The sequence below is a fragment of the Gouania willdenowi genome, chromosome 6 (genome assembly GCF_900634775.1).
Source record: "Gouania willdenowi chromosome 6, fGouWil2.1, whole genome shotgun sequence".
Taxonomy (NCBI): Eukaryota; Metazoa; Chordata; class Actinopteri; order Blenniiformes; family Gobiesocidae; genus Gouania; species Gouania willdenowi.
The window spans coordinates 59,056,134-59,083,094 of record NC_041049.1 but is presented as its reverse complement, the minus strand read 5'-3'; the positions used below and the strand labels follow the sequence as shown (position 1 = coordinate 59,083,094).

The 26,961-nt window shown below is 37.5% G+C and overlaps 1 protein-coding gene across 1 annotated transcript; it reads right to left on the bottom strand.

The window, feature by feature from the left end:
- Nucleotides 1-1,086: 1,086 nt before the first annotated feature.
- myo5c (myosin VC) lies at nucleotides 1,087-26,557 on the bottom strand. The gene is given in 42 exon segments (XM_028450926.1): nucleotides 1,087-1,602; nucleotides 1,681-1,761; nucleotides 1,840-2,014; nucleotides 4,785-5,070; nucleotides 5,141-5,291; nucleotides 6,602-6,691; nucleotides 7,554-7,708; nucleotides 8,837-8,876; nucleotides 8,878-8,929; nucleotides 8,980-9,050; nucleotides 9,052-9,087; nucleotides 9,268-9,433; nucleotides 9,511-9,574; nucleotides 11,109-11,202; nucleotides 11,281-11,461; nucleotides 12,707-12,787; nucleotides 12,847-12,910; nucleotides 12,990-13,264; nucleotides 13,338-13,401; nucleotides 13,683-13,776; nucleotides 13,857-14,021; nucleotides 14,092-14,238; nucleotides 15,200-15,365; nucleotides 15,448-15,659; nucleotides 15,723-15,834; nucleotides 16,824-16,910; nucleotides 17,000-17,097; nucleotides 17,182-17,313; nucleotides 18,507-18,590; nucleotides 18,689-18,811; nucleotides 18,885-19,025; nucleotides 19,090-19,171; nucleotides 19,250-19,515; nucleotides 20,905-21,011; nucleotides 21,090-21,197; nucleotides 21,278-21,359; nucleotides 21,475-21,618; nucleotides 24,438-24,594; nucleotides 24,672-24,816; nucleotides 24,882-25,053; nucleotides 25,137-25,247; nucleotides 26,457-26,557. Coding segments are annotated over 42 exon segments (5,241 nt in total). The 5' UTR covers nucleotides 26,484-26,557; the 3' UTR covers nucleotides 1,087-1,449.
- Between the last annotated feature and the right edge of the window lie 404 nt (nucleotides 26,558-26,961).

Sequence of the window (26,961 nt, the reverse complement as noted above, 5' to 3'; positions counted from 1 at the left end):
CAAAATAATACATATAAATATTACACATAATAATACACATAACAATACACATAATAATACACATAACAATACACATAATAATGCACAATAATACACATAATAATACACTTCACACTGGTGATTTGGTCAATTCACAGATTTCTCTTTTATTTTTTAACCTAAACAAACAGAACATGACTTAATATAAACACGCAAGATGACAAAAAAAAAAAAAAAAATGACACGAATGCACAACATTTTAATTTGAAACTAAAATAAGATGCTGTAAAAGAATAAATGCAGACTAACTTGACCAATCAGGGGCTAATTTCAACTTAAAAGCACATTAGTGTAAAGGTCGGAGCAACACGTTATTGTTGAGCCAATCAGAAGTGACTTTCAGACATAAGAGTTAATAATATAATAGAAGAGTTAGTAACTATAATTTAATACATTTACTACAGATCCAGTACATTTGGCTGTTTAAGTTATACGACTTATCTATTCTGTTAATCTTTCAGACATTTCATTGCTACGTGGCCTTAAAAGTCCACTATGAGATTTATAACCTTTTAAGGGAATTAAAAATACATGTATATTGCTAATGTGTGACTTCTAAAATGAATAAATAAAAAATATTTGAGCTCTTACCTTTAAACTAAAGCATGTTATTATTGCTGCTGGAGCTGGTGTTTGGAATCTTTGTCTGACATTCTACATTCAGTTGACACCAGTATACCATAGAAAACATAAAATCACTATATGAAACTGATTATTATTATTATTATTATTAATAATAAAACAGGCATGACCAAGGTCAATCCTGGAGGGCTGCATTCCTGCAAGTAGAAAATGTTATACTGGTTTGTTAGCATACTTTCTGCACAGCTGCAAAACATTGAGCAGGACGACAATCAAAGTCTGTTTTCATGTCCTGCAGACGTGAGTTTGGTTTTAAATCTTTGTTTGTATTGTATGTAACATGTTTCTGTAGCAATGTTAAAATGACAAAATCACAATACAAAGACATCTGAACTTCACTATTGTTTTATTGTTTGTGGAAAAGCAAAAACAACAACAATTTTATTAATATAAATACATGTGATAAAAAAATAGGATTGATTCTTGTAGGAGGACAATTCTGGGAGTGAAGGAATAAAATAATTACATTCCATCAAAGTAGTCTGAGCAGTGATAATAACAGTCCTTCATTGCATTCTGATAACAAAGTATCATACAGTAATTAAATTAGTAAATTAGTAAATACTGTACCTATTAAAATGCATTTGGTGTAATACACAAAGAACAAGTAGCAGCATTTTTCTATTTAATCCAGAATGTTTCAGGCTTTCATTGCATACATAAGTCTGGACTTTGTGCCCTTTATACATAAATTAAACATTGAGATGCAGTTAAAGGCACAGGGAGAATGTTTCAGTCATGAGTGGTCAAAGGTCTGATCTATATGAACTAGATCCTTGTGAGGAAGTCTAGGCGAAGGCTGTTTGGAACCTGCAGCAGCTCCAGAGCCTGTGACGACGGGCAGAAAGGAAACATGACCTGGAAACGATGATCGATGTCTATCATCAGCTGAATGGACCCATCATGGTCTAGTAGCAAAGACTGGAGGGAAAAGAGATCAGTAGATTAGATCAATACCTAAAGATAAAGAACCACGCTTTTAGAGTCACATGAGTTTACCTGAACTTTACGAACAAATGATGACGAAACTCTTTTCTCAAAGTCATCGATCGGCGTGTAGGAATTTAAGATCTTTACGATCTAAAAAAAAAAACACAATCAGACTTGAGTTTTTTAAAGAGATGCATGACTAACATTCACACGTGGAAGGTGGAAAACCTGAACAGTGTTGAGTTCGGTGCATTTTTCCGTGATCTCCTTTGCATCATCATCAGTGGATTTGTTGACCTGTAGAAGCCACGCGGCCTGGGCCAGAGGCTTCAGCGTACCCATAGCTTGAGAACCTTGGAGCTCTTTCTCCTTCAGCCACTCCTCCAGGTAACTGATGTTACACCTGAATAAAGACAGGATCTTTCAGGATAGTCAGCCATAGCATAACGACAACCTGCTAACATGGTTACAACAACGTTATTCAGAACATTGACTCTAACAGACCTTTGAAGGCCATCTCTGTGGAAACTGGATATTACATTACATCCTCTGGTCTTTCAGGAGGTAGATACTTGGATTGGATTTTTTTATTTTTGGGAACATTCCACAGATGTGGACCAGTGTTATTTATGAACACAAACCCAGTTTTACAAATTACAATTTCATTTATCAGATGCTTTTCTCCAAAGCGACGTAAAAGTTAGAGTTAAAGGTATTGTGGAGGATGTTATTTTGGCTTCCATTTCCAGGTGGATCATAGACTACTGGTCCTCCTAATTGTCAATCATTCTGACGTGAGTCCGTTGTACGTGGTCGTCCCCAGCTAGTTCTTGCTAGCTGCACATGCGCACTAAAGGTGCGTTCACACCGAACGCGACTGGAGTGACTGAAGTGACTAGATTACATTCAAAGCAATATAAATGATGCGACCTCAAGTTATCTCCCCTCAAGCGACATGACTGATTTGAGTGACTCAAGCACGACCTAGTCGCTCAAAGTTGAAAATTTTTAATTTTTTAAGCAACTTCAAGCGACAACTCCCCCGGGCCGTCACTGACTGTAGAGCCGGGGCAGCAGCCCCTCCGGCCCGCTACAGTGAGACGGCTGCAGCGGAGGTCTGCAGCCAGGACCTCTTGGATTTACCGGGGCAAAATTAAAGCAGTTAACTTCTTGAATAAGCCAAACATCCTTTAGTAACCCCGTATGTTGATCATATAAACCGCAAAAGCGGTGCTGTCTATGATACGGCCGGAGAAGGAGTGATCAACCCCCTCTCTCCCGTCAGCCACACACGCACGCACGCACGCACACACATCTATCTACATACAAGGTAAATTAAGAGTCAGGAAAGTAAAGTAATTAGTAATGAAGTTACTAAATTATTCTCACTACAATTTATAGAATTTACCGGTAACTAGTAATGTATTACTTTTTTGAGTAAATTGCTCAACACTGGTGCTAATGGTGTGTCTGCTTGGTGTTTGTGGTTCTATGATATGATCTATGACAGGGGTTCCCAATCTTTTTTGTCCCATGTACCCCCTTCGCATTTTTGTCAAATCATGTGTACCCTCTCTTCATATCATAAGTATCCCCTCCATAATTTCATATGCTTTTTCATTTGTGGAGCAGCAGGCTGTCATAAAACCTAAATGGCCACATTTACATGAGAGCTTTAATTCCTTTTTAATTTAGAATAAAACTTAAATTCTCTTAAAACTGACCTTGTGAACACTTAATTTCGAATGAATATGTAATTCCGAACTGAACTTAAATCCAAATTAGGTTTATGGTTTATGCCAATTTTAATTCCGAAATTAAATGTGTCTCGAACATTGGTACCCTAAAGCTTAATCTACAACAGGGGTCACCAACCTTTTTGAAACCAAGAGCTACTTCTTGGGTACTGATTGATGCGAAGGGCTACCAGTTTGATACACACTTAAATAATAATTAGGGAGATTTTCAAAAGAGCGGGGGGGGGGGGGGGGTTTGCTTTTTAAAGAGAAAATGAAATAATTCAATTTCACAGTGTTCTTTTATTTGAAAAACACATATAAAGTAAAGAACAAATTCCACAGTACCCGTGCAAATGGTAAATGGTGGTAGTAGTAGAATAAATAAAATAAATAACATAAAATTAAACAAAAAAGGCATACATTGCATAAATTATCCATCAATCTATGCAATGTATGCTTGAAATAAAAATAATCAACAAAAGGAAAATTAAACATAGCCTATACCGATTACACCTCTTCTTATGCGGTGTAATCGTCATTATTATTACAACAATATTATTATTACAACAATATTATTATTACAATAATATAATTAATTAATTAATTATATTATTGTCCGGCTGGAAACGACGCTCAGTGAAGGATGGTCCGCCCGGACAATGTCGGGCAGAAATCAGGAGAAAATCGGGAGGGTTGGCAAGTATGTATTAAACACAAAAAACACTTTACATTTTAAGTGTTTATATATATGTATTGTCATTTCTAAGTTACATGTAAGTGTGATTTAAACAAGAATAGCTAAATAAATAAATCTATATATATTGTGGCAGCCATGGAGGGGAAGCCGTCTGCAAAGGATTGTGGGAGTGCACAATGTTTTAGCACTTTAGAGTGGAATTGTGCACTTTGTTTAGCCATGTTCTGAAGTGGCTGTTAAATATAAGTTGTGTCTTCATGTTATGTAATGAAGAAGGTGCGTTATGTTTGCACCGTGTGTCAGGTCTGTGTGCGCAGCAGTGACTCTGCACACTGTGCATGTATAGAAGCTTATTTAAAAATAGCACCACCTGCAGGTTTGGGTGTTTGTGAAAAGTAATCGGTAGTCAGTGTCTCGTGCCTCCGCATCGATCGCCACAATATAAAAGCTCACTGATAAGTGTTGCTATTTGAGCTGTTTTTAGAACAGGCCAGCGGGTGACTCATCTGGTCCTTACGGGCGACCTGGTGCCCGCGGGCACCGCGTTGGTGACCCCTGATCTACAATATCAAAACAATGAGTGGAATTTAGTTAGGAACATTAGTTTTAGTTAACTAGGAACATTTCCTTATTATTCTTCGATCAATTGTTAAATCTTTCCGAGTACCGCCTGCAATATGCTCCAGTACCCCTGTTTGGGAACCACTGTTCTGTGATGTGTTACTAATGGTTCTGACCTGATCTGCATCCCTTTCCTGCAGGAACACATGTCTTTGCGTAACAGGATGTTGTTGAGCGTGTTGGCACCAATGAAGAAGAACAGCTGTTTGATGACCTGCATGATGAGGCCTGCCTCCATGCTGTGGTGTGTCATGGTAGAATGGAAGAAGGTGAGCTGCTGAATGATGGAGGAGATAGTGTAGATCTCCATGTCTTCATAGATACTGTTGGAACGTTTCCTCAGACCCGACGGCTTCATGCTGGATATCCCCTGAAGACTCTCATGTTCCAACATTCCAGGAACTGAAGGTAAGAATACACATGCATGAAAAAAATAAGACACGCCACTAATGTTAACTGTGCGTGTTGATACCGATAGCTGGAGTGAGATTCTTCTCCATGATGGTGATGAGCTGATGGTAGATGTGAATGGACAGATCGCTGAGAATCTGTCTGTGTTCTGATAAGTCAAAGTTCTTCAGACAGTTTTTCTTCATGCGAGGAGTGCTCTGCTTCAGGAACTCCTTTAGAGAACGTCAAACAAAGAGAAGTCACATGGTTCATTCTACACTAGTGTGAGTATGAATCTGAAATCAGATATCAGAGTGTGAAAATGTATGATTTACAAAATGTATTTTAGCAAAGGCATTTGATGAATGACATTTGTTACATGTTGTTCCTATAAAGGGTATGAATTGCATGTGTTTGAGATTTTTCCCTTGGGTTTTTTGCATTAAAACTTTATTTGAGATGGCTCAGTGGTAGAGTGGGTCGTCCAGTAACCGAAGGGTTGGGGGTTCAAATCCTTCCCTATCCGAGTCATTGTCATTGTGTCCTTGGGCAAGGCACTTTACCCACATTGCCTTGTATGAATGGGTATGAATTGTGCGTAAAGGTTGGTGGTGGTCAGAGGGGACGTAGGTGCGAAATGGCAACCACGCCTCTGTCAGTCTGCCCCAGGGCAGCTGTGGCTACGTTGTAGCTTACCACTACCGGTATGACTGGGTGAATGAATAATGGTTTCTGTAACGCACTTTGAGTCTCCTCAAAAAAAAAGTGCTATTTAAATCCAAGCCATTATTATTATTATTATTATTAATTTACAAACAAAACGAATCCTCGCTTAACCATTTTAATTTAAGGTTTCTCTACAATGTTTTAAATTTGATTTCTGGAAGATCTAAGGAGAATAATTATCATTTTAATGGTTTTATCAGGTTATACAATGATGGGGGAACTGTTAACTGTAACTTGTATTGCCTGTAATGTAATGCACTGTTTAACAGTACTGATTGAGTTTAGCTTTATTGGGAAAATTGCAATTACAGGAGGTCTTTTTAGCCCTTTGCTTAGTGTCCTGGGGTAGTTTTGTCTTCCTGGTTTTACTGTTTTTCTGACATACGTGTTGGGGAGACAGTGATTGGCTGTAAAGGATTGTAGAAATATAAATAAAATAGGAAATGGAACAGAGCGCAGATACTGGGAATGATTGTTAGTAAGTGTGGGTGTTGGGGTGTCTCTCTGGTGATTCTGTAATTCCTATATATTTGTGTTATTTGTGGTCAAACTGCCCTAAGCAGGCCAGATATGATCATACTGATAGCGTTTACCTCTGTCATCGTTATGACTACCACTATCAGCAACATACAAAACCCTGAAAGTATGGAACAATGGCAAATTAACTGAGACACACACAGAGAAACCTTTGAATCCCAGACGTGTCTGCTTCCAAAACCCTTTGACCAAATAAACCATGTGTCTGCATCTGACCAGCAACCCTAAAACTTGACTCCGTCTCATTTCATCTAAAACCGCCACAACAGTGTGTTCCTACTTCTTCACCGCTGTACTGCTTCAGACAGTTGAGCAGCTGGTAGGTGTTGGACAGCCAGAAAGACACCAACTCAAAGTCTTTGTGGAACGTCTGAAACAGAAGAACATCAGCTGCTCTCAATTAGTCTGTCAAAATGTGTAAATGAATACTCTATAACGATTCACTCAACTCCCGATATGATTCAATTCACAATACTGGGTTCACGATACGATTCTCTCACGATTTATTTTACAAAATGGGAATGTAGACAAATATTCCTTTAATTTTTTGGGGGAAAATACTGTATTATTTTCATTTTATATTTAATTGTAAAAAGAATCCCTTGATAAACTATTCAAAACAATGCAATTTAACTAAAAATAAATCTTGAATGAAATAATTAAAGGAATAAAACAAATGAAGAAGAAGCCTATTAATTTAAATTCTGGTTCTATAGTAAACAATGCAAAACTACATAATAGTTACTTTTCTTTTTAAAAGTGCAACTGAAAATGTATTTTGTGCCTAACAATTGGACTTAAAAAAAAAAAAAAAGTCTGCACTGTATTTACGTCAATTATTTGTTTGAACCAGCAGAGGGCGCTGGTAACCCAGTGGTCGGTTGGCATGCAGATATCCTTGCAGTGAAGAAGAGAAGCTATGCTAGCAGAAGAAAAAAGAAAAACGTGACTTTTACAGATATTCACGTAATATTACAGATATTCTTGCGGTGCTAAAGGGGTAAAGAATCATTTATGAACATGTTTAAGAGTAGATGGCGGCCAGAAAGAAAATAGTAGCAGATTCCGCCCGCCGCCTACACTTTTAGACGAGAAGGATATATTAAAAAACGTACTGCGATTCAATTTTCAGAGCATCAATGTGAACGTGTTACCTGTGAATCGATTTTTAACTGCCTTACTATTAATTGTTACATCCCTAATATACAGTGATGGACAAAAGTTGATCTCACCAGGATGACCTTCTTGATGCCAGTGATGATGGCGTTGAGCAGAGACTTGAGTTTTGCTTCGTCGTTTAGGTAGTCAGCGTGACGCACACACATGAAGAGGAGGAACGACGGCAGGTTGGGGATCATGTTGACCACTACACCTTTGGGTTTCAAGTCTGTAACATTTATATCATCATCAGCCAAAACATTATGACCTACTGCTTTATACTGTTTGGATCTACACCAGCCATCTGGGTTTAAATCTAGATTTTGGCTTTTCTCAGCAGCTTTAGCTACTTCATTCAAAGCATGTTTATCTTTCCTCTAGTTACTAACGTTTCCCAGACTTAAAAAGCTTAGGGTTCATAACTGATGAAAGGAAACTCTGATTATCACACTGTGGGATTTACTAAAGGTTTGCAGCAGTAAAAACTTGTTACTTACATTACTTCACTCACTGATAAATGGTGCAAAACCCTACAACAGGATGTGTCTGTCCAACATACAACATAGCACCACGATGCAATTAGTGCATTTAATTACGACATATGAATGTGTGTAATGTTCACTGACCCACGTATCCCACTCTAAGAATCAGTTAGGACTGATGCTATCAGTTTTATTCTACACCTGTGTGTTTGAGTTGTGGTTTAATAACTCAACTCAACTTTATTTATATACGTAGTGCAAAATTACAACAAGTCATCTCATTGCGCTTAACAAAAAATAAATACAGTATACTGTATATATATATATATATATATATATATATATACAGTATATATGGTCCATAGTAAGAAAGAAGGGAAAGAACCCAACAAGATCCACAATAAGAGTTTTGCTGTGATTAATATATTTGAACCTCATCAGCAGCGCTTCCAGTGTCATTGTCAGAATCTCCGTTACTGGCTGCTTGTTTTTTATGTTTAACGGCTCATAAGCTTTGTTTGTTTTAGGCTTTCAGTGTAATTTTAGTCTCTTGGATCCTCTAAATTCAGATGTTTGGGCTCTGATGTTTGTTTGCCTGTTTTTTTAAATCTATTTCTCCGAGGAGAAAAAAATTCATTATTACTACCTTTAATTATGTATTTCAACATTAGTCCATTCTGAAATGTGTTTCTATTCTTCATTAATACCTGTCCCAACCTAAACTGAGGATGTAAAAGATTATAAAAACAAAGAGATGCTATGATGAAGTGATGATATACCCTATTTACATAATGGCAGTGGTCATAATGTTTTGGCTGATCCCATCTCTGGTTGTTAGAACTCAGAACATACTGTGCTCATCTGAGAACAGATACCGAGGATGATGTTCTGGATGAGGCGCAATTCGTCTTCTTTTCTTGTACTCCAACATGCCCAGGAAGTCTTTGGTGCGGCAGACGTTTGTTTCACTGTGTGAGCAGTAGACAGTTTAAAATCATGTGACAGAATTCAAGTATACGATATCATGTCAAACCAACCTCTCTGCGATGTTTCCAGGCTTTTTATTTGACTCTTAAGTTTCTTTATTAAATCTGTCCTTTTGGTCCAGAATCTTCCTCAAAGTCCTGTACAGAGTAATAATAAAATAACATTAAAACATTAGATTTGTAATGCACTTTCCATTAAAATACATCTCAAAGTGCTACAGGCTAAATAAGAAAATAAAAAATAATTACATTAAAGTAAACTAGAAGCCATCGATTGAGGATATTAAGTTAATATATGACTAACAGCTCATACACACCATATTCTCAGCTGTTAAATGGGACATCTCCTCCCTCAGTTTCTTCTTTATTTCACTTTCTACCTGCTGCTGTCTTAGCAAGTGTTCATTCTGCTCCTCCAAATCCTCAATTTTCCTCTGAAACTCAGCGTTGGCATCCTCCAGCTTCACAACTCTCTCCTCAAATTCCCTGGAATGTAACAGAAATCAGGACAAGTTATTATATATGATATGATATGATGAGTGGATTGAGATAGATTGACTAACCTGCAGCGTGCGCTCTCCAACGCAATCTTGGCCTGAAGAGATGTAGTGATCTCATGGTCCTTTTCTTTAAAAATACATCATAACATTAATACAAAGTTATTCATCTTCATGCAGGACAGATGATCAGAAACCAGAGCCATTTAACATCAACAGGTGATGTGTTTTATGCTTTAATAAAATGCAACATTAAAGCTCCTGAAGCTTGTGCAAGATCTCGTTGTAAATGATCAGTGATTGAAACTGGAATCAGGAGATGTTTCATCAGTTATCAGGAACCTATAGATATAGGACCATGTTTTTATTGTTTATAGCAGTGGTTCTCAAAATGTTTTGGCTCTCGTACCCCCTTCTCTTACTTTTGAATCCAGGTCCCCCCTTTGTCTGACAACAACATTTTGCTACTGTATATCTACAACTATAGATCATAATGATGGAATGATAAGTGATAACACACATTTTAAAGGGGGGGGGGGTATCATGTAAAAATCACTTTTTCAAGCTTTATATTAAGTTAGTGTGTCATTCCCTCCTGAAAAATACACATCCATTGTTGCTCAGATTGATTCATGTATTTCTGATTACTCTTTAAATCTCCTGCCAGTAGCCATTTTCCTGCTGTTTTGCTTGAGGGGACGAGGCTCCGCCTAGTGGACGAGCCCCCTCCCCCCTCCTATGATACTCCCCTTTAAAGAATCTAATTATGCAAATAAGTGAATGAAACAGTATTTAGTGCCTCCTGAATAGATTTAATTCTAAAGTTTCTTTAATTGCCGCTTTGTTGGTACCAACACTGACCTTGTATTTTCCGTTCATGATCATTTCAATCATCATTTTGTGTGTTTTGATGTAATTTTGTGTATTATATCGTTGTTTGTCTGTTTTTTGAAATTTTCAGTATATTTTTCTCTCATTTGGTGTGTTTTTGTTCTCATTTTTGTGTGTTGTTGGTATTATTTAAATTATTCTATCTCAGTGTGTATGTTTTTGTTGTCGTTTGGTTGTTTCTTATGTCGTTTTGTATGTTTCTCTTTTATTTTTGTGTATTTTGTTGTGATCTTGTGTGTTTTTCTCTCATTTAGTGGGCCTTTGTTGTCGTTTTGTGCTTGCTGGTAATAATAAGTATTTTTCTCGTGTTTCTAGTGTGTGTGTTTTTGGGGTAATTTGTGTATTTTTTTGTTGTTTGTTCTCTATGTTATTCAGTTTTTTTTACGCTTATTTTGTGTGTTTTTGTCGTTGTTTTGGGAGTTGCTGGTAATATTCAGTATGATTATCATTTTTAACTAAAGATAAACATAATAAAACCCAATATTCATAATGCTTTTTTTGTTAATTCCCCCCCCCCCCTCTCTCTCAAGTACCCCCAGTAGTGCCATCGTGCATATTTGAAAAAACACGTTTATAGAGTATCTTTATTTATTTAATTTACTATATTTGAATGTTGATGTGTTTAATGTTAATAAAATAATAATAATAATAATAATAATAATAATAATAATAACATAACCTACAAATGAAGCTTCTATTTACTTTGCGCTTTTCATACTAAGTGATTTTAACACAAACTTTCACGTGAATATTAAAACATTGCGTACATCTACCTGCCAACTCTCTGCTCTGACGCTCTACAAGGTTTTCAAGTTCTTGCTTTTGTTTCTGCAGCTCTGACACTTGTAATCTCAGCTCAGGAAGGATCTGCAGAGGAATTAAAACAGAACAGTGAGGTTTTTCATTCTTGCAGTTGAATTTAAAGCAATAGATCCAGTAGCGTACCGAGTTCTCGCTGCTGAGACGAGAAACCTCTTGGCGGATGTCCTCGTTGATGTTGCTTTTCTCCTGAAACAGGTTCTGCAGTTTGCAGTTCTCATTTTGAAGATGTTCAGCTTTCAATTTCAAGCCCTCCACCTGCGTCTCACTGTGCTCCTTCTGCTCTTTCTGCTGATTCTGCAGAAACCTGTCGACACACGGGAAACCACAGCTCAACGGATTATTAGACAAAATTTACACTTGATGCACATTTACTATAAGAACAGCCTAATTAACATTTTGACATCATAATTGTCTCTCTTTTGCCATCAAAGCTCAGATCTATGAGGTTTAAACTGAGGCTAAATTCAGCTCTTCAGCAGATGTTTGTTTGCTAAGATAGAAACTTAGACTAAACTTTGTTTTCTAAGAAACATTGTTTTCACATCCATAGGAAATGAAAAAATGCATTCTTCCTCAAAAGAACAACTTCATTTTTTTGCATTAATATCTACAGCACTTACATATGACGTACACAGCATATGTGGAACACATAGAGCGCTTTGTTTCAGCTGTGGTTGATTTTAAAGTACTCATTGTTGGTGACTTTGGTGTCAGAATGGGAAACATGGCTCTATATCTATAACTGTCTTCATCTACTGTGTATTTCATAATAAAGTAATAATAAGAAAAGTTGATATTATATTCTGTAAAATAACTTGTTTTTTTCACTTTTTGTTTATCTTATTAAGATAAGATGACAACGTCTACTAGAGACACTAAGTTTCTCTTCAGGTTTTTGTTAGTTGTCATTAATTCGATTAATTTGGCTTAATGAATGTTCTCAGAAAAGTAATCCCCCGTAACATTACTTTTAAAATGCTGAGGTCACTGAAGCATTGTGTACAATTTGTTGGACATATTGACTTCACGTTCAACTGATATTTTATGTTTTGCTAGCATAGATATCTGTGTTATCTCATTTTTAAACTGCATATTTTCATGAAATTAAATGAAATTGGGTTCCTAAATATCAGTAGGTTTCAAAGCCAGACAAGATTAGAAAACTATTCAATAACTATGAGCAGGATGCAATCAGATACAGGATTAATGTTTAGTTTGCAGCTCATTTCCATCACCAGTGTGCTAAAATTTCAAAAGATGCCAAACACGTTCATTCTGAGAGTCAAATGTTCCATTCTACATCTATTACATTCAAACCTCTAAAACAGAACATGTGACTCACTGACTGCTGATATTCATGTGGATTTCTTATATGACAGCAAACTATCTTTACAAAAAGTTGTTTTATAGGAGATACATTGTCATATGTAACATCTGTACAGCTGTTCAAACCCCCGAACCTCCACATCCTAACATACCCACCCATTACTGATCAATAACTAATTAAATATCAATCAACATTAAATAAAAGAGTAGAGAACAAACAGACCTGACGGCTTTCTCAAGAATGTCAAAACCTTTAATTAAATCTTCAGCTTCATTAGTCTTCTCAGGGTCATGTGACGTCAGCCTACAAAGGAACACTTGTTATAATGTATTATGTAATAAAGACATGATGTGTTTCTTTACCCCAGAAGGATCTCCTCTTCAGCAACACCAACAAGGAGTTGTCCTGCAATCTTGTTGATTTTATCTGCATCATCAATATTCAGAAACAATTAGAAAAGCCTGTTCTTGATGAAACTGGATTATTTAAATGTTGAGTGTTGCACCTCGTGCTTGTTCCGCCTGTTGCTGGATCTTTCGGTCCAGGATATTTTTCTGGTTCTGCAGGTTGCTCAGATCTCGTCGTAGCTCAGGGATGATCTTGACGTGTTTGGTGAGCTGTGTGATCTGTTCCTGGAGGTCAGAGTTCAGCTGCTCTCCCTCCTCCATCCTCCTCTGGAGACACACTTTCTCCTCCTTTAATCGTTTCATCTCCTCTTTCAGACTCTCCACCTCGTTCTCATGGTCCTGTCTCTGGATCTCAATGTTGTTCTCTGTAATTCTGACATGGACAATGCTCCATGAAGTGAGATAACTGAACAACCTGGGAAAGATTTCTGGTTTTGATAACTTACTTTCTCAGCCTTGCCTCGTTTTCTTTTTCTTCCAGAAGATTCCTTTTAATTTGGTGAAAACTTTCTGTGAAGTGAACAGTTAATGACTTGATGACTTGATTAGGCCAAGAGAAACTCCTTAACTCTTTTTTATCAGCATGGTTTCATACAGTGTGAGGGAGAATGGAGTACGTAAAAGGAAAACAGCCTCAGGCTGGAGTTAAATGTCTACTTGCAGCACACACATGTTCAGATTTTAGGAAAGTTTACCAAAAGGCATCAAATATATCAACCAACACCTGAGCAATAGGTTTTTTTTTCTTCACATGTTGATTATCACATCTATTTGTATTAAACTGGAATTACCTTTGGCCTCATTAAAAGAAGCTTCAAAGTTTTTCTCCAGTTTTTTCTTTTCTAGTTCCAGAGACTCCACCTCCTTCTGAAGTTGTGCGATCGTCTAATAAAAGAGAAATAGTTTTTAACAAACTTAATCTGCAACTCAAACATTTATTAGTCTTCAATAGTAACTTGACTGACCATGCTGGCCTCTTCATTGGCTTTCCTCTCTCTAGCTTCCAAAGTCAGTCTCTGATTGGTTGATTTCTCCAGCTGTGATTCCAAACCTTGGAGTTTGTCCACGGTTTGAGAATTAGAGTTGGCCAAGCTCGTCAGCCTCTCCATCAAACCTCGGTTTTCTTTGTTCTGTTCACAAACACAGACGTCCTCAACAAGTGCGCTATGATTAATAGATGGATTACTAATGACTAATTACCTGCTCATCAATCTTCTTCCTGAGCTGCTGGACTCTGTAGGACAGCTGGACGTTCAGCACCAGCCGACGTATGCTTTGAAAGCGTCGTCGTGCCAACCAGGCCCGGGCGTACTTCTGTAGAACCACAGCTTTGTTCTCCTCCTGCATCTGAGACGGAACGCAGCACGTTTCACTTCATCCGATGTAGATATTACATTATATTATATTACATTATAATATGTAGATATTATTCCAAACTGTGATTATCTTTCTAACTGCCAAGATATATATATATATATATATATATATATATATATATATATATATATATAAATATAACAATCAGAGGAAACTACCACCACCCACTCTCACAAGCTTTACTGAAACAAGTTCATACTAAAGGTTCAAGCACAACTAATCTCTTTCACTACATACAACATTAATTAATATGCATCATATATACTATATTATACAACATTAACATGACTCTAAATAAAAGGGCCTGTGTGTCATTTCACACCAGTGACTTTGACCTAGAATAGTCTTTCCAGTAAAACTTTACTGAGGAAAAAAGTCTCAATTAAAAATAAAAACAAAAGTCAGATTTTTGGTTCAAACCACCCAGCATAAGGATAAACATAAAAGCACTTTCCTCACTCGTCTAAAACAACTAAAAGATAAATATCCACTGAACTTCAATATAGAATCACTGATTTCAATAACTGATGTTTCAAGTCGCTAAACATAATTATATGCAGCACTGCCACCTATTCGGTACATGCTTTTATTATATAAAGTTTTAGTTTTAGTGAAAAAGATCAACAGAAACAAACCGGCAGAAGATATTATAGAAATATAGAGAAACCATCATATAGTGAAACTCAAAATATCTAAACAAACTAGGAGTTCAAGAGAAACCATGTACACCCCTCCCCCCCCCCCCCCCCCCGCCCCGCACCACACACACACACACACACACATAATTGACGCTCGTGTAAAGATGACTGCAAACAAAAATAAAAGCAAGCAAATGTAATTTTATACAGACTTGTGACATTACATTCTGTGTATAACATTTGCAGATTATTTCCTTTGGTTTGTGAGGGAAAATTAACTTTTATTGTCAAACCTTCTTGTATTGTTTCCTAGCGATCCATCCTCGTACCATGGACTGGATGGTGATGGTGGCAAAGCGGACCAACAGGTAGATCTGTCTCATACGGTAACCTCTCCAGTGTCTCTGGATCACCAGCGCTGCCCAGCCCTGCTTCAGCGTAGCAGCACTCACTGTTTTACTGGTTCATACAAGACAACAAGCAGCAGTTACTATTACTGTTACTCTGAACTCACACACAGACGATAGAGTTAGAAACCAACCGGATGGTCTTCTGTCCACGGATGTACTGTTGGAGGACTACCGCTGCTGCCCGTAGAGCTTGGTACCTCCTCCTCTGACTCCATCCTCGGACACGTTTCTGGATGGTAACGCAGCTAGCACGGAGCCGGTCCAGACGCAGCTTCTCTAAATACGCCACCTGACCAGCTCGGAAGAAGATCTTTGTGCGACCAAACTTGTACTGGTTGGAGTCCTGGAACCAAAGGATGATGTCAGATCAGATGATAATAAGCAGACTATCATCAAAAAATCCAACCTGGATCAGCCGCTGCAGAACGCTCCTGCAGGTTAGTTTCTTATCACTGCGATCGATCTCAGAATGGGACATTAGGATACTGTATCTGCTGTAAAACTCAATGTATGTCCACCTGCAAGAAAGGAACAGAGCAAAGAGAGTAACCATACACATATTTTTTGGAGCTGTCCTAAGCAAAAACCTTTCTGGAAGATGGTGAACACAACCATAAACAACATAATGGGCTATGCTATTCCAAATAACTGTGTTTTAATGTATCTGGGAACAATTGAATATGCTGTACAAATAAATGACAGGCATCTGATTAAAAGCAATAAAGCTATAACCAGAAACTGGTATAATGTGGAATCTCCAGAGAAAGAGCACCGGTTTGAGATAAGACATCTACTGTATATGATGGAAAAGTTGACTTACTAACTAAAGGTCAAAGAACATGCAGTACCTGTGAAAAGAACTGATAGAAGTGGACTGTTTACAAAGATGCAATGCCATGGATAATGTGAGAATACACCCAGGAAATGCCCCTGAAATGTTTTACCTTTTGTTAAATTAGTGTTTTTGTTTTCTGTTTATTTTTATTTTTATTCTATTTTTTGAAATTTTTTATTCAATATAATAATTTTTTATGTTGTTTTTTTTTTCTTTGTTTTTATATTTGTATGTATTTTGATCTCCATTAGCTGTAACAAGTACAGCAACTCTTCCTGGAGTCAATCCAACATGCTGCTTACAAAACGATATTTACACCAGTTTTCATAGCACCACAAAGTGATAAAAATTTTATTAAAACCCCCACCCACAACCCACACACACACATACACTCAAATGTACAAAGGACCTCGTATATACTAATATTGCATATAAGTACATGAGAGATGACCTAACATGAGACATGTTTTTTTTTGTTTTTTGTTATTGCTTATCTTACATTTATAAGTTGTTTGTATGTTATAAATTGCAAATAAAAACAAAGTTTAAAAATAAGTTAACAGAAACATCAATCAGTCAACCAGTTTACCATCAACATATTGGAATTAGAGCAATTGTTTTATATCCGTTTACTCTTTTCTTTTATTCGTCCATGCTTCCATGTAAACCTACCTGGATGGATAACTCTGAGCACTAATACGAATAGTTTCCAGAACTCCACAGGCTCTGAGCTGCTGCACCACCCGCCTGGAGTCGTACCTGTAAACAGGAACAAACACACACGTCTTACACACACACACACACACATTACACATTACCTCCTCACTCGCTACACAAGTACTACGCACTCAAATGGAAGCTTCTGGTTGTTGGGTTTAATACAGCGCACGTAGTGAGGAGTGGTGGCGTTCAGTGTCTCCATCAGTAGAGAAAGGGAAGCACGAAACTACACCCAAAAGAACAGGATTTTAAATTGAATATAATATAATATGGCGTTAGTTTTTATGATGTGAATATAAAAAGTGTTGACCTGGTCTCCCACAGAGGTTCTCAGCTGTTTATTGGCTGGTTTCACTGAAGGTCTCGCTGGCCTCACCTTGATACCTTTGTCATTTGATGAGATTTTCACATCATCTCGGAAAAAGTTAGCCAAAAAAAGGAACTAAAGAAAGAGAAGGAAAAAGTTATTCCTTATATCATCCAAAATGTTATAATATTAACAAATGGAAAAAACAAACTACACATTGAGTGAAACCAATTTGTTGTTTTCAACTTGCACAATATTCAGCAGAATGTCAACATTAGAACCCTGTAGAGCAGGTGTTTATGGCTAAAGGCCAACAAGAGCTTCTAATTCTGCCCCAAGCAACAGTTACAGCAACAACATCAATCATTTTATATTTTATTATTATTCATTTTTTAAATTACCATCAGTTGCAGATAATTCATTCCATACAAATTCAGTTGAAATTCCACAAAAGCTAAAATGTATCAATTGTTTACATGAACATTCAATTGTTTCTAAAAAACCTGCAATTGTTTAGAAAATGTGTCACAAATTAATGTAAGTATAAAATATGTATATAATGGTATAAAATACATTAGTACTTAACAAGAAAACATAGTCATCAACATCCCCCGCCAGATTGGGTGTCATTATAACTGACAACCTTTTCCTAAATGTCCCAAATCTAAGAACTTAGATGTATACATAAGAAAATATTATCACATCAGAATATAAAATTACTAACTATTAGTACGGTTTCTAAGAAAAGCTGTCTCTTTTGAAGATACCTCGAACAGAATAAAAAAACGGATCAAGGGCAATAACTTCGGAAAAAATAATTACACACTTCTCTCTTTCGAACTCCATCAAGGTATTGATACCCTGAAGCCACACACCAAATTTGGTTATCGTATCTTAAATGGTTTCTAAGAAAAGCTGTACTCTTTGAAGATACCTCGAACAGAGTAAAAAAAACGGATCAAGGACAATAACTCGGGAAAAAATAATTGCGTGCTTCTCATTTTCGAACTCCATCAAGGTATTGATACCCTGAAGCCACACACCAAATTTGGTAATTGTATTTTAAATGGTTTCTGTGAAGAGCTGTCCCCTTTAACTCGGACAGACGGACGGACGGGGCTCAAACCTATATCCCCCTTCACACTTTGTGGCGGAGATAATAAAAGGTTTTTTTTAATTCATATATTGCCACTCTAATTTTAAATGATGAAATTTGTGTCGTAGATATTAAATAATATAATATTAATATTATGTATGTATACTTTCGTGGCACTTCAGTGGTACTTCTATGATACTTCTCTGGTACTTCTATGGTATGACATGGTTACCTGACTCTCCTGCATCGTGTCCACTAGTTCTTCATATAGAGCATCTCGATTCTTCTCTAGAAACCCCTGACACTGATACTCCACCTGATGGAGACTCAGTGAATCAGACAATGATCCTTTCTGCAGTTCATAGTTAAATATTGTGCCATTATAAAGTATGTGTTGTTTGTATAAGAGTTCACCTGGTCTGCAAAGTGCTGAATCACAAAGGCTTTGTTTGATAACCTGGGCTTCTCAAACAGAGGGTTGGCATCCAGGTAGTTGTAGAGCTTCTGCAGCCAGCTGTGATCAGTGCCCTGGGGGAACTGAGGAGACACACCTCACTGCTTTTAGGAGATACAGGAAACAGGAAATGGAAGGTTTTTGATCAACACTTACCAGACATTCTTCATCAAGAAGGTCCAATATTCCCATCTTAGCTTCGATCAGATCAATGACGGGCTGATTGTCGTAGAAATCAATCAGGGTCCAGGGAATGTCCTCCTTCATGTACTCCTCCTGCTCCAACTTGAACACATGCTGAAAACAAAACCCTTGGGTCAGCTTCTGTGTTGTCATGACGACTGTACGAAAGCCAACGTACCAAGTTAAACTGCTGCTGAAGCTTCTCATTTGCATAGTTGATACAAAACTGTTCAAAGCTGTTGATGTCAAATGTTTCAAAGCTGAGGAGCAAAAACAGGACACCTTCATGTAGATGGGGAGTCAGAACCATATAAAACTAGATAGACATGTGAACGTACCCGTAGATGTCCAGCACACCGATGAAGGCGTGCTGTGGTCCTGGAGCCTGCAGGGCTGTGTTGATCCTGGAGATGATGGAGTCAAACAGGTGAGCGTAGATCTGCTTGGCCAGAGCGTCCCTAGTGTTCAGCGCTCGCTCCACAGGAAGTGGCTTCACCAGCGTCTCAGACACCAGGACGATCCTCCGATGGCAGAGCCAGCGCACCACGTCTACTGCACTCACACCCAGCAGCTCACAGAACACCCCCAGGTGGGTGTCACTGGGCTGAACAAACACCATCATTTACTTCCTGTTGTATGATCTCAGCCCTTCTCTAATTGTAAAACAGGGTCTCAGCCCCCTCCTCTTAATCAAACGTAGGATCTGATCCAACACTTCAAAGGAACTTCATCTGTAATTTATTATAAAATGTATTGTTGTCAACAGTAAAGTTAGTTTCTATAATGGGAACATTAGGCGTAACAAATAAAAACCTGACAAGACTAAAGAGGCTATAATGGCCACGTTTACATGGGAGCTTTAATTCCTCTTTGAAGCAGAATAAAAGTAAATTCCTCTTTAACCTGACATTGTAAACACTTAATTCCTAATGCTAATTTAATTACGAATTAAACTTAATTCCGAATTAGATGGCTGGTTTATTCCATTTTTAATTCCGAATTAAATAATTCCGAATTAGATGGCTGGTTATTTCGTTTTTAATTCCGAAATAAATAATTCGTCTTTCTTATAAACAGTTAACAACACTTTAAGCTGCTTTAAGTTAATTCCGGTCGTTTTGCACATGCGCGACTTGCTGCAATAAAGCGTTTGGTGACGACATAATCCAACATGGCCACCCGGAATAGAGCCAACACTATAATAATAAGAGCCTTTAAGGATCTATTGAAAAGAGTGGATGGACAGAGGCATAAACGTTAAACACACACGGAGATCAGCAAACTGAACAGGCTTTACCAGACGGGTGATGTTAAAACCCACAGACGGAGTGAATGTGTCCCCATACTGCTGCACAGGCTGTAATATCACCAAGTTTATCATTGTAATGGTTGTTAGAGCTACTATGTTTACCAGCAAATATTTATTCCTGGTTATTGTTTTATAGAGTTTTACTGAACTTTATTTACCGGTGATTAGTTCCTATCTCTTCCGCTCCGTGAACCAAAATGTGTTATTGTTGAGCTGCTGCTTCAAAACTACAATCAAAATAAAGGTGAAAACAGTTCTCATGTGTGGTTTTCTGTGTTACAGCTGACAATTAAAGGTTTGTTATGTGTTTTTCCCGATATATGTGATCGACGTGATATGTCACGTTCACCCCTGTCCAATCAGAGCCTTCCCAACCCCCAAACCTAAAGCGGAATTAACTAAAGCCGAATAAACTGGTTTTCCATGTCAACCTCAGTTCGAGAATTACTATTTCCATGTAAACACGAAGCAGAACACTTTAATTACGAATGATTTAATTTGGAATAACTAATACCGAATTAAAAAACATCATGTAACCGTGGCCAATGTCTCATTGAAGAACAAAGAAGAACAAAGGGAAATTCAGTGTAGGCTAAATCAACGAAATAACAGGAATAAAAATGTGTGATAAAAGTCACAATTAATAAAATAAAATAACTTTTGGTGATAAACAGTAAAACTCACAGAGATAATAGACTGGTCCTCTCTGTGCTTTTTAATCTCCACGTTCCCCAAATGCAGAATAGCAGCTAAAACTTTAAACACATCAGACTGAAAGTCATAGTTCAAACCTGGAAAAACAAAGACAATGAAATCCATTAAATACAAACATGAGTTAACAAAAGCCTGAGCAGTGAGGTGGTTTGTACCCAGCAGTGAGAAGGTCCGTAGAGTCTCCTCCATGTCCTTCATGTCATCTACACCTTCAATGGTTCCGTCCTGGCCCACGCTGGTGTACCTGAACTCATCTGCACTCACTGAGGATAAGAAAATGCATTTTACTAATACTGACAGAGTGTGTGATAAGTGTGAGAGCTTCTCAGAATGAGGAACTCACACAGCCTGAGGGACTTGAACTGTGGCAGATGTGCAGAAGAACACATCTGGTAGAAAATGTGATAGTTACGCTCGTTCTCTGCCTGAAAACAAGCACGATAATGGATGAGGTAAGTGCACAACTTGTATTACGCTTTAAAATGTAATAAGACCAGGATGTGACTGATAAAGAATAGTCAGACTATGAATAACTAATACCTGAAAAACTACTCGGGATTTCTCCAGCAGGTACGTCCTCATGTTGGCTCCCAGGATCCGGTACCTGGTGTCAAAGCTGATCTCTGTGTATTTCCCAAATCGACTGCTGTTATCATTCCTGGTGGTCTTTGCATTTCCTATAGCCTGTCACAAACACACATGAAAATCATTTTTAAACCGATGTGTTATCATTTTTTATAAAATAGAAAGAATGAAAAGGAAACTCTTTCCTTTACTTTTTAGTGGCCATACCAGCCTGTCTGGACAGCTGTGGCTACAATAGTAGCTTACCACCACTAAGTGTGGGGTGAAAGAATAATCCTTCAATTCTGTAAAGCGACTTTGAGCGTCCAAAAGAGCGCTATATAAAATTGATGCATTATTATTATTATTTCAGCAATCCCAAAAAGTTTTTTACACTTTATTGATGAATTGTAATTTATTAATAAACAACCATATAGAATAGAATAGAATGCCTTTATTGTCACTGTACACATGTCCAGTGACAATAAAGTTTAGTGAAAGTTAGGCAGGCACACACACATTAAACAACAACAAAAACATGAAAATGACTGAAAATACACTAAACTAAATACTTATAATCCCACATGAATGCATACTTCTGACGGGCACTGTACATTACAAAAAAAAACACCAAACAAAAAAAAAAATACAAAAATGACTTAAAAAAAAAAAAACACATTTATCATGCGCATGTCTCATAGAATTAAACCAGGGAAATTGCACACGCTATTTTACTTTGCACCTGCAAATATACCCCTTTATAATTCTACAGAGTATGTTATTATTATTATGCCCATAATTGACAACTCTTCTTAAGCTCCCACTATATGAATACATACTTCCAACGGGCACTGTACTCGACTTCAAAAAAACATCCATTTACAGAAAAATACAACAAATTACTCCTGAATCACACTACAATAGCAACAAAAACAATAATTATACAAAAATACACATGACTCCAAAAAAACATACATTACAAAAAAAAATTTAAATAAAAAAAAAACAGCAAACATTTATGCACAAAAAGACAACAGAAAGATACACAAATACACATGGCTCCAAAAAACATACGTTACAGAAAAATACACCATACAAAAATAGTATAAAAGTGATGAAGTCATGCACATGTCCCATAGAATTAAACCAGGAAAATTGCACCCACATTTTGCACCCGCAAATATACCCCTTATGCTCCCACATGAATACATACTTCCGACGGGCACTGTACTAGTCTATACTATAATTTCAGGATGGTCTGTGTGTGAGTGTGTGTGTGTGTGTGTGTGTGTGTGTGTGTGGAGCACATATCTCCCTGACGCAGTGTCTGTTCGACCTGAAACTCTTTTTAACAGCTTGCACATAGCCCGAGGGTATGCATCCATTAATTTGAACTATTTGATGTTGCAAAACATTTATTTGAACTTTATTTTGAACGCGAGTTAGACTGGACATGAGAGGGGGGAGGGGCATCCGGATATTCTCTGGCTCTGTCCTGTGAACACAGGCCCCGCAAAGTCTGTGCAAACACAGCATTATAAATGCTGATATTTTCACCACGTGTTTATAACCTAATGCGCACCTTGGATGTACTGTACATGCTGCATGCGCACAGAGACATTTAGAGAGAGAGTTACGACAACAGAATTTCAAAATACGCTCAAATAGTTCCCGAAAGTTACTCCCGAAAGTTATTATTTAGTTTTTCCTTGCCGAAGGAGGGCCTAAGGACAGGGGATGTCATTTATTATCAATTTGCTTAAGTCCAGCAAACATTGGTGCAAACTTTATTCATCAATTTATCAAGTGCATGTTCCATAGAATTAAACCAGGGAAATTGCACACGCTATTTTTACTTTTGCACCCGTAAATATAGCCCTTTACAACACTACAGAGTAGAGTGTGTACACCTCTTTGTACATCCAACCTTCAAACACATACTCATTTGCCCATAATTGACAACTCTTCTCAAGCTCCTCCTACTATATGAATACATACTTCCGACGGACACTGTACTAGATTTGTAAATAAGTGGAATGAAACAGTATTTAGTGCTTTCTGAATAGATTCATTTCTTGTTTTTATCATTTATGGTCATCTCCCTCCTGATGTGGAACCAACACAGAGCCTTGTATTTTCAGTTCATGTTCCAATCACGATCATTTCTTTAATCATGTTGTGTATTTTGTTGTTGTTTGTCTGTTCTTTTTATTATTCAGTATATTTTTTTTATATTTTTTTGTGTTTTTGTTGTCATTTTTGTGTGTGGTTGGTATTATTTAAATATTAAATCTCAGTGTATGTGTGTTTTTGGTGTAGTTTCTTATGTCGTTTTGTATGTTTCTGTTATTTTGTGTATTTTGTAGTGATCTTGTGCATTTTTCTCTCATTTAGTGTGTTTTTGTTGTCGTTTTGTGAGTTGCTGGTAATGGTATATATTTTTCTATGTTATTTAGTGTGTTTTTGTTGTCGTTTTGTGAGTTTCTGGTAATATTTAGTATGATTATCATTATTAACTGAAAATAAACATTATAAAACCCCCATATTTTAACGGTCATTTATTAATTTTCCTCTCTCCTCTCTCCCTCTCTCTTTCTCTCTCTCTCTTTCAAGTACTACCTGTAGTGCCATCGCGTACCCCTCGGGGTACACATACCCCCATTTGTGAAACACTGGTTTAGACCATAGTTTACAGGACTGTCCAGCTTTAGTCCTGTAGGACTGACACATGTTTCTTGCAGGTTTTCCATTTTGCCTGATTTCAGATCGTGGTCCTCAATCTGAGGTTTGCTGAAATTATAAAACCAGGATATTTGTTTGTGTTGGAGCGAAATGACCATAGAAACCTGCAAGATTGTGGATTTTAGGAGAGCGTTTGGACAGTCCAAATAAAAATAATAATAACAATATTAATAATAATATAATAATAATAATCCTACCTCTGTTATAGGATTAGACGCCAGGACTTTGTCTTCAACGCGGGTCTTACTTCTGGACTTACTGACCACAGCAAAGTACCTCATGGCGTATCGAGCAGACACGGTTTTTCCAGCTCCAGATTCACCACTGACGATGATCGACTGGTTCTTGTGATTTCTGAGGAAATAAAACAGACAGATGTTAAACTTCACTCTGTATATTTATATTTACTGAACATATGAGCTTTTTTCCACCTGGCCATCTGTTTGTACGCCTCTTCTGCCACTGCAAATATATGTGGATCCATGTCTCCCATGTTCCGGCCGGAGTAGGCGTGAATGACAGCGTCTCCGTAGATAGGGAGTGATTTATAGGGATTTACAGCCACCAGAATGATTCCTGAAAAAGAGGAAATGAATGAGCCAGACTGAATGGCGGAGGTATCACACATTGTTCAGCTGTACCACAGTAGGTGTAGATAATCCTGGACTCCACAAATCGCACTCTGAGGTTGTGCAGCACTGCAGGCTCGTGCAGGTAGCTGAGAGCCGTCAGATCGTTCTCCCCCACCAGGATGTCTGGGTTACGTAGTGGAGGAAGCTGTGGTTTGGATGGGTCGATGGGGTACTTGCACCTCTGCCCAGTGTCAGGGTTCAGACAATCCGGTTACATACAGCCTTCAAAACGTATCCATGTTTTTATTAATCACAGTTACTCACGGTTCCATCTTCCAGAAGCAGCTCCAGAGATTTGTCTCCAGACTGGAAACTTGCAGCGATCTCTGCTGAGCTCCACACGTGTTCTGCATCCGGTATCCACACTCTGTTGTACTGAAAGAGACATTTAGATTTATTTAAAGCTTTGGACTTACATACCATTATGATTACTAAGGTGCACACATTAAAATGATAATAATGAGTCTGAATGGAGTGAGAAGGTGGTCAACGTGTGTTAACTGTATTTACTGAAGACTTTCATGATGATGACATAACAGGGTGTAGTAGCTTGTTCACGAAACAGTTATACACTCACTGACCAGTTACTGTCTCCATGGAGACGCCTGTTATGACATCATTAGGTGTCTGACGTGATCATATTTTAATTGATGTGTGATTGATGCATTTCCAATGAACATATGAACAGCTCTTTATCTGTGCCATAAAAATGTTAATCATCGTCGCCAACAGCTTTCAGGATACGCTCTTATGGTCATATACCACAGCACACCTTTAGAGGTCTGGTAGAGTCAAAGCTGTAATGACTGGACAAGTATTGGTCAGATGAAGGCTTATTCATATATAAATGTGTAATAAATACAAGTGCATGCAATGAGATAATCACACACCTAATTAACGCCAAGTCATGTTGACTGTGGTGTTTTAGTTGATGTTTTATCTCTGATCCATTAGATCTGTTTAGTGCTGAAACTGATGCATTGTGTGATTTATACTGTAAGTGATTCACGTTGACGAGGCCTAACTAATAAAGGAGGGTTAGTGTCTGGTACTGGTCCTTCAGGTTGAGGATCAGTGCTTCCTGTTTCCTTCAAATGAAAGTGAACTACTGATTCCTTAACCTGAGGTGTTGGACCATGTGTTGGTGTAGATTTAGTTTGAGCTCCTAGAACCTGATGAACTAGAACCTTCACAGACTCATTTATATCTATAGAATAAATTAACTTTATATGAGGTGGTGGTAAAATAAAGTCTTGTGAGTACAGATGTAAAAAAGTGTATGTAATAACACCTTTTTGTATGTATAACAACTTCATAAATATGTATTCTTAATGAATCAAAATGCACAACATGATCACGTGACTAATGTAGCTTGTAAATAAAGTAAACATGTGTTTATTGCTACGTGTCGAGTGTTTTCAGTGAGAAAACAGAGTTTCCATATGTGTGTGTGGTGTGTGGTGTGTGTGTGTGTGTGTGTGCGTGTGTGTGTGCGTTGTGTGTGCGTGTGTGTGTGTGTGGTGTGTGTGTGTGTGTGTGGTGTGTGTGTGTGATGTAATAGAATATGAACAGAGTGTTTCTTACCTGTGTGTACAGCTCTATCAGAGCCATGTCTGTGTGTCTGTGTCACAGCTGGAACATGTGTATGTTTCTCACCCAGTGTCGGTGTGTGTGTGTGTGTGCGTTACTAACAGTCACACAAACACACACATCATGTCACACCATCACAGAAACATTTCAAAATAAAAGCCCCATTCAATCCGAAAAGTGAAACCGCTGCAAGTGGTGGTTTGATTAAAAAAGTACATATAGTTAGAATGTCAAAATATGTGTAATGGATCACATTTGTAGATGTAACATCAAAACGCCTTAAAACAGGGGATGTCAAACCTTTTGGATCGAGGGACCCCCTCAAATCCTCACGTTATTCAAAATAACTTCGTGCCATTTGCAGGCTAGCCCTAAATGCGTTAGGAATGATCTATTCTTTGAAAGTTTCAACTGAAATATCTAATATTCGTGGAGTAGAAATTAAATTAAAAAGTATATGAAATAAAATATGGATTTTTATTTTTTTTAGGAAACTTTT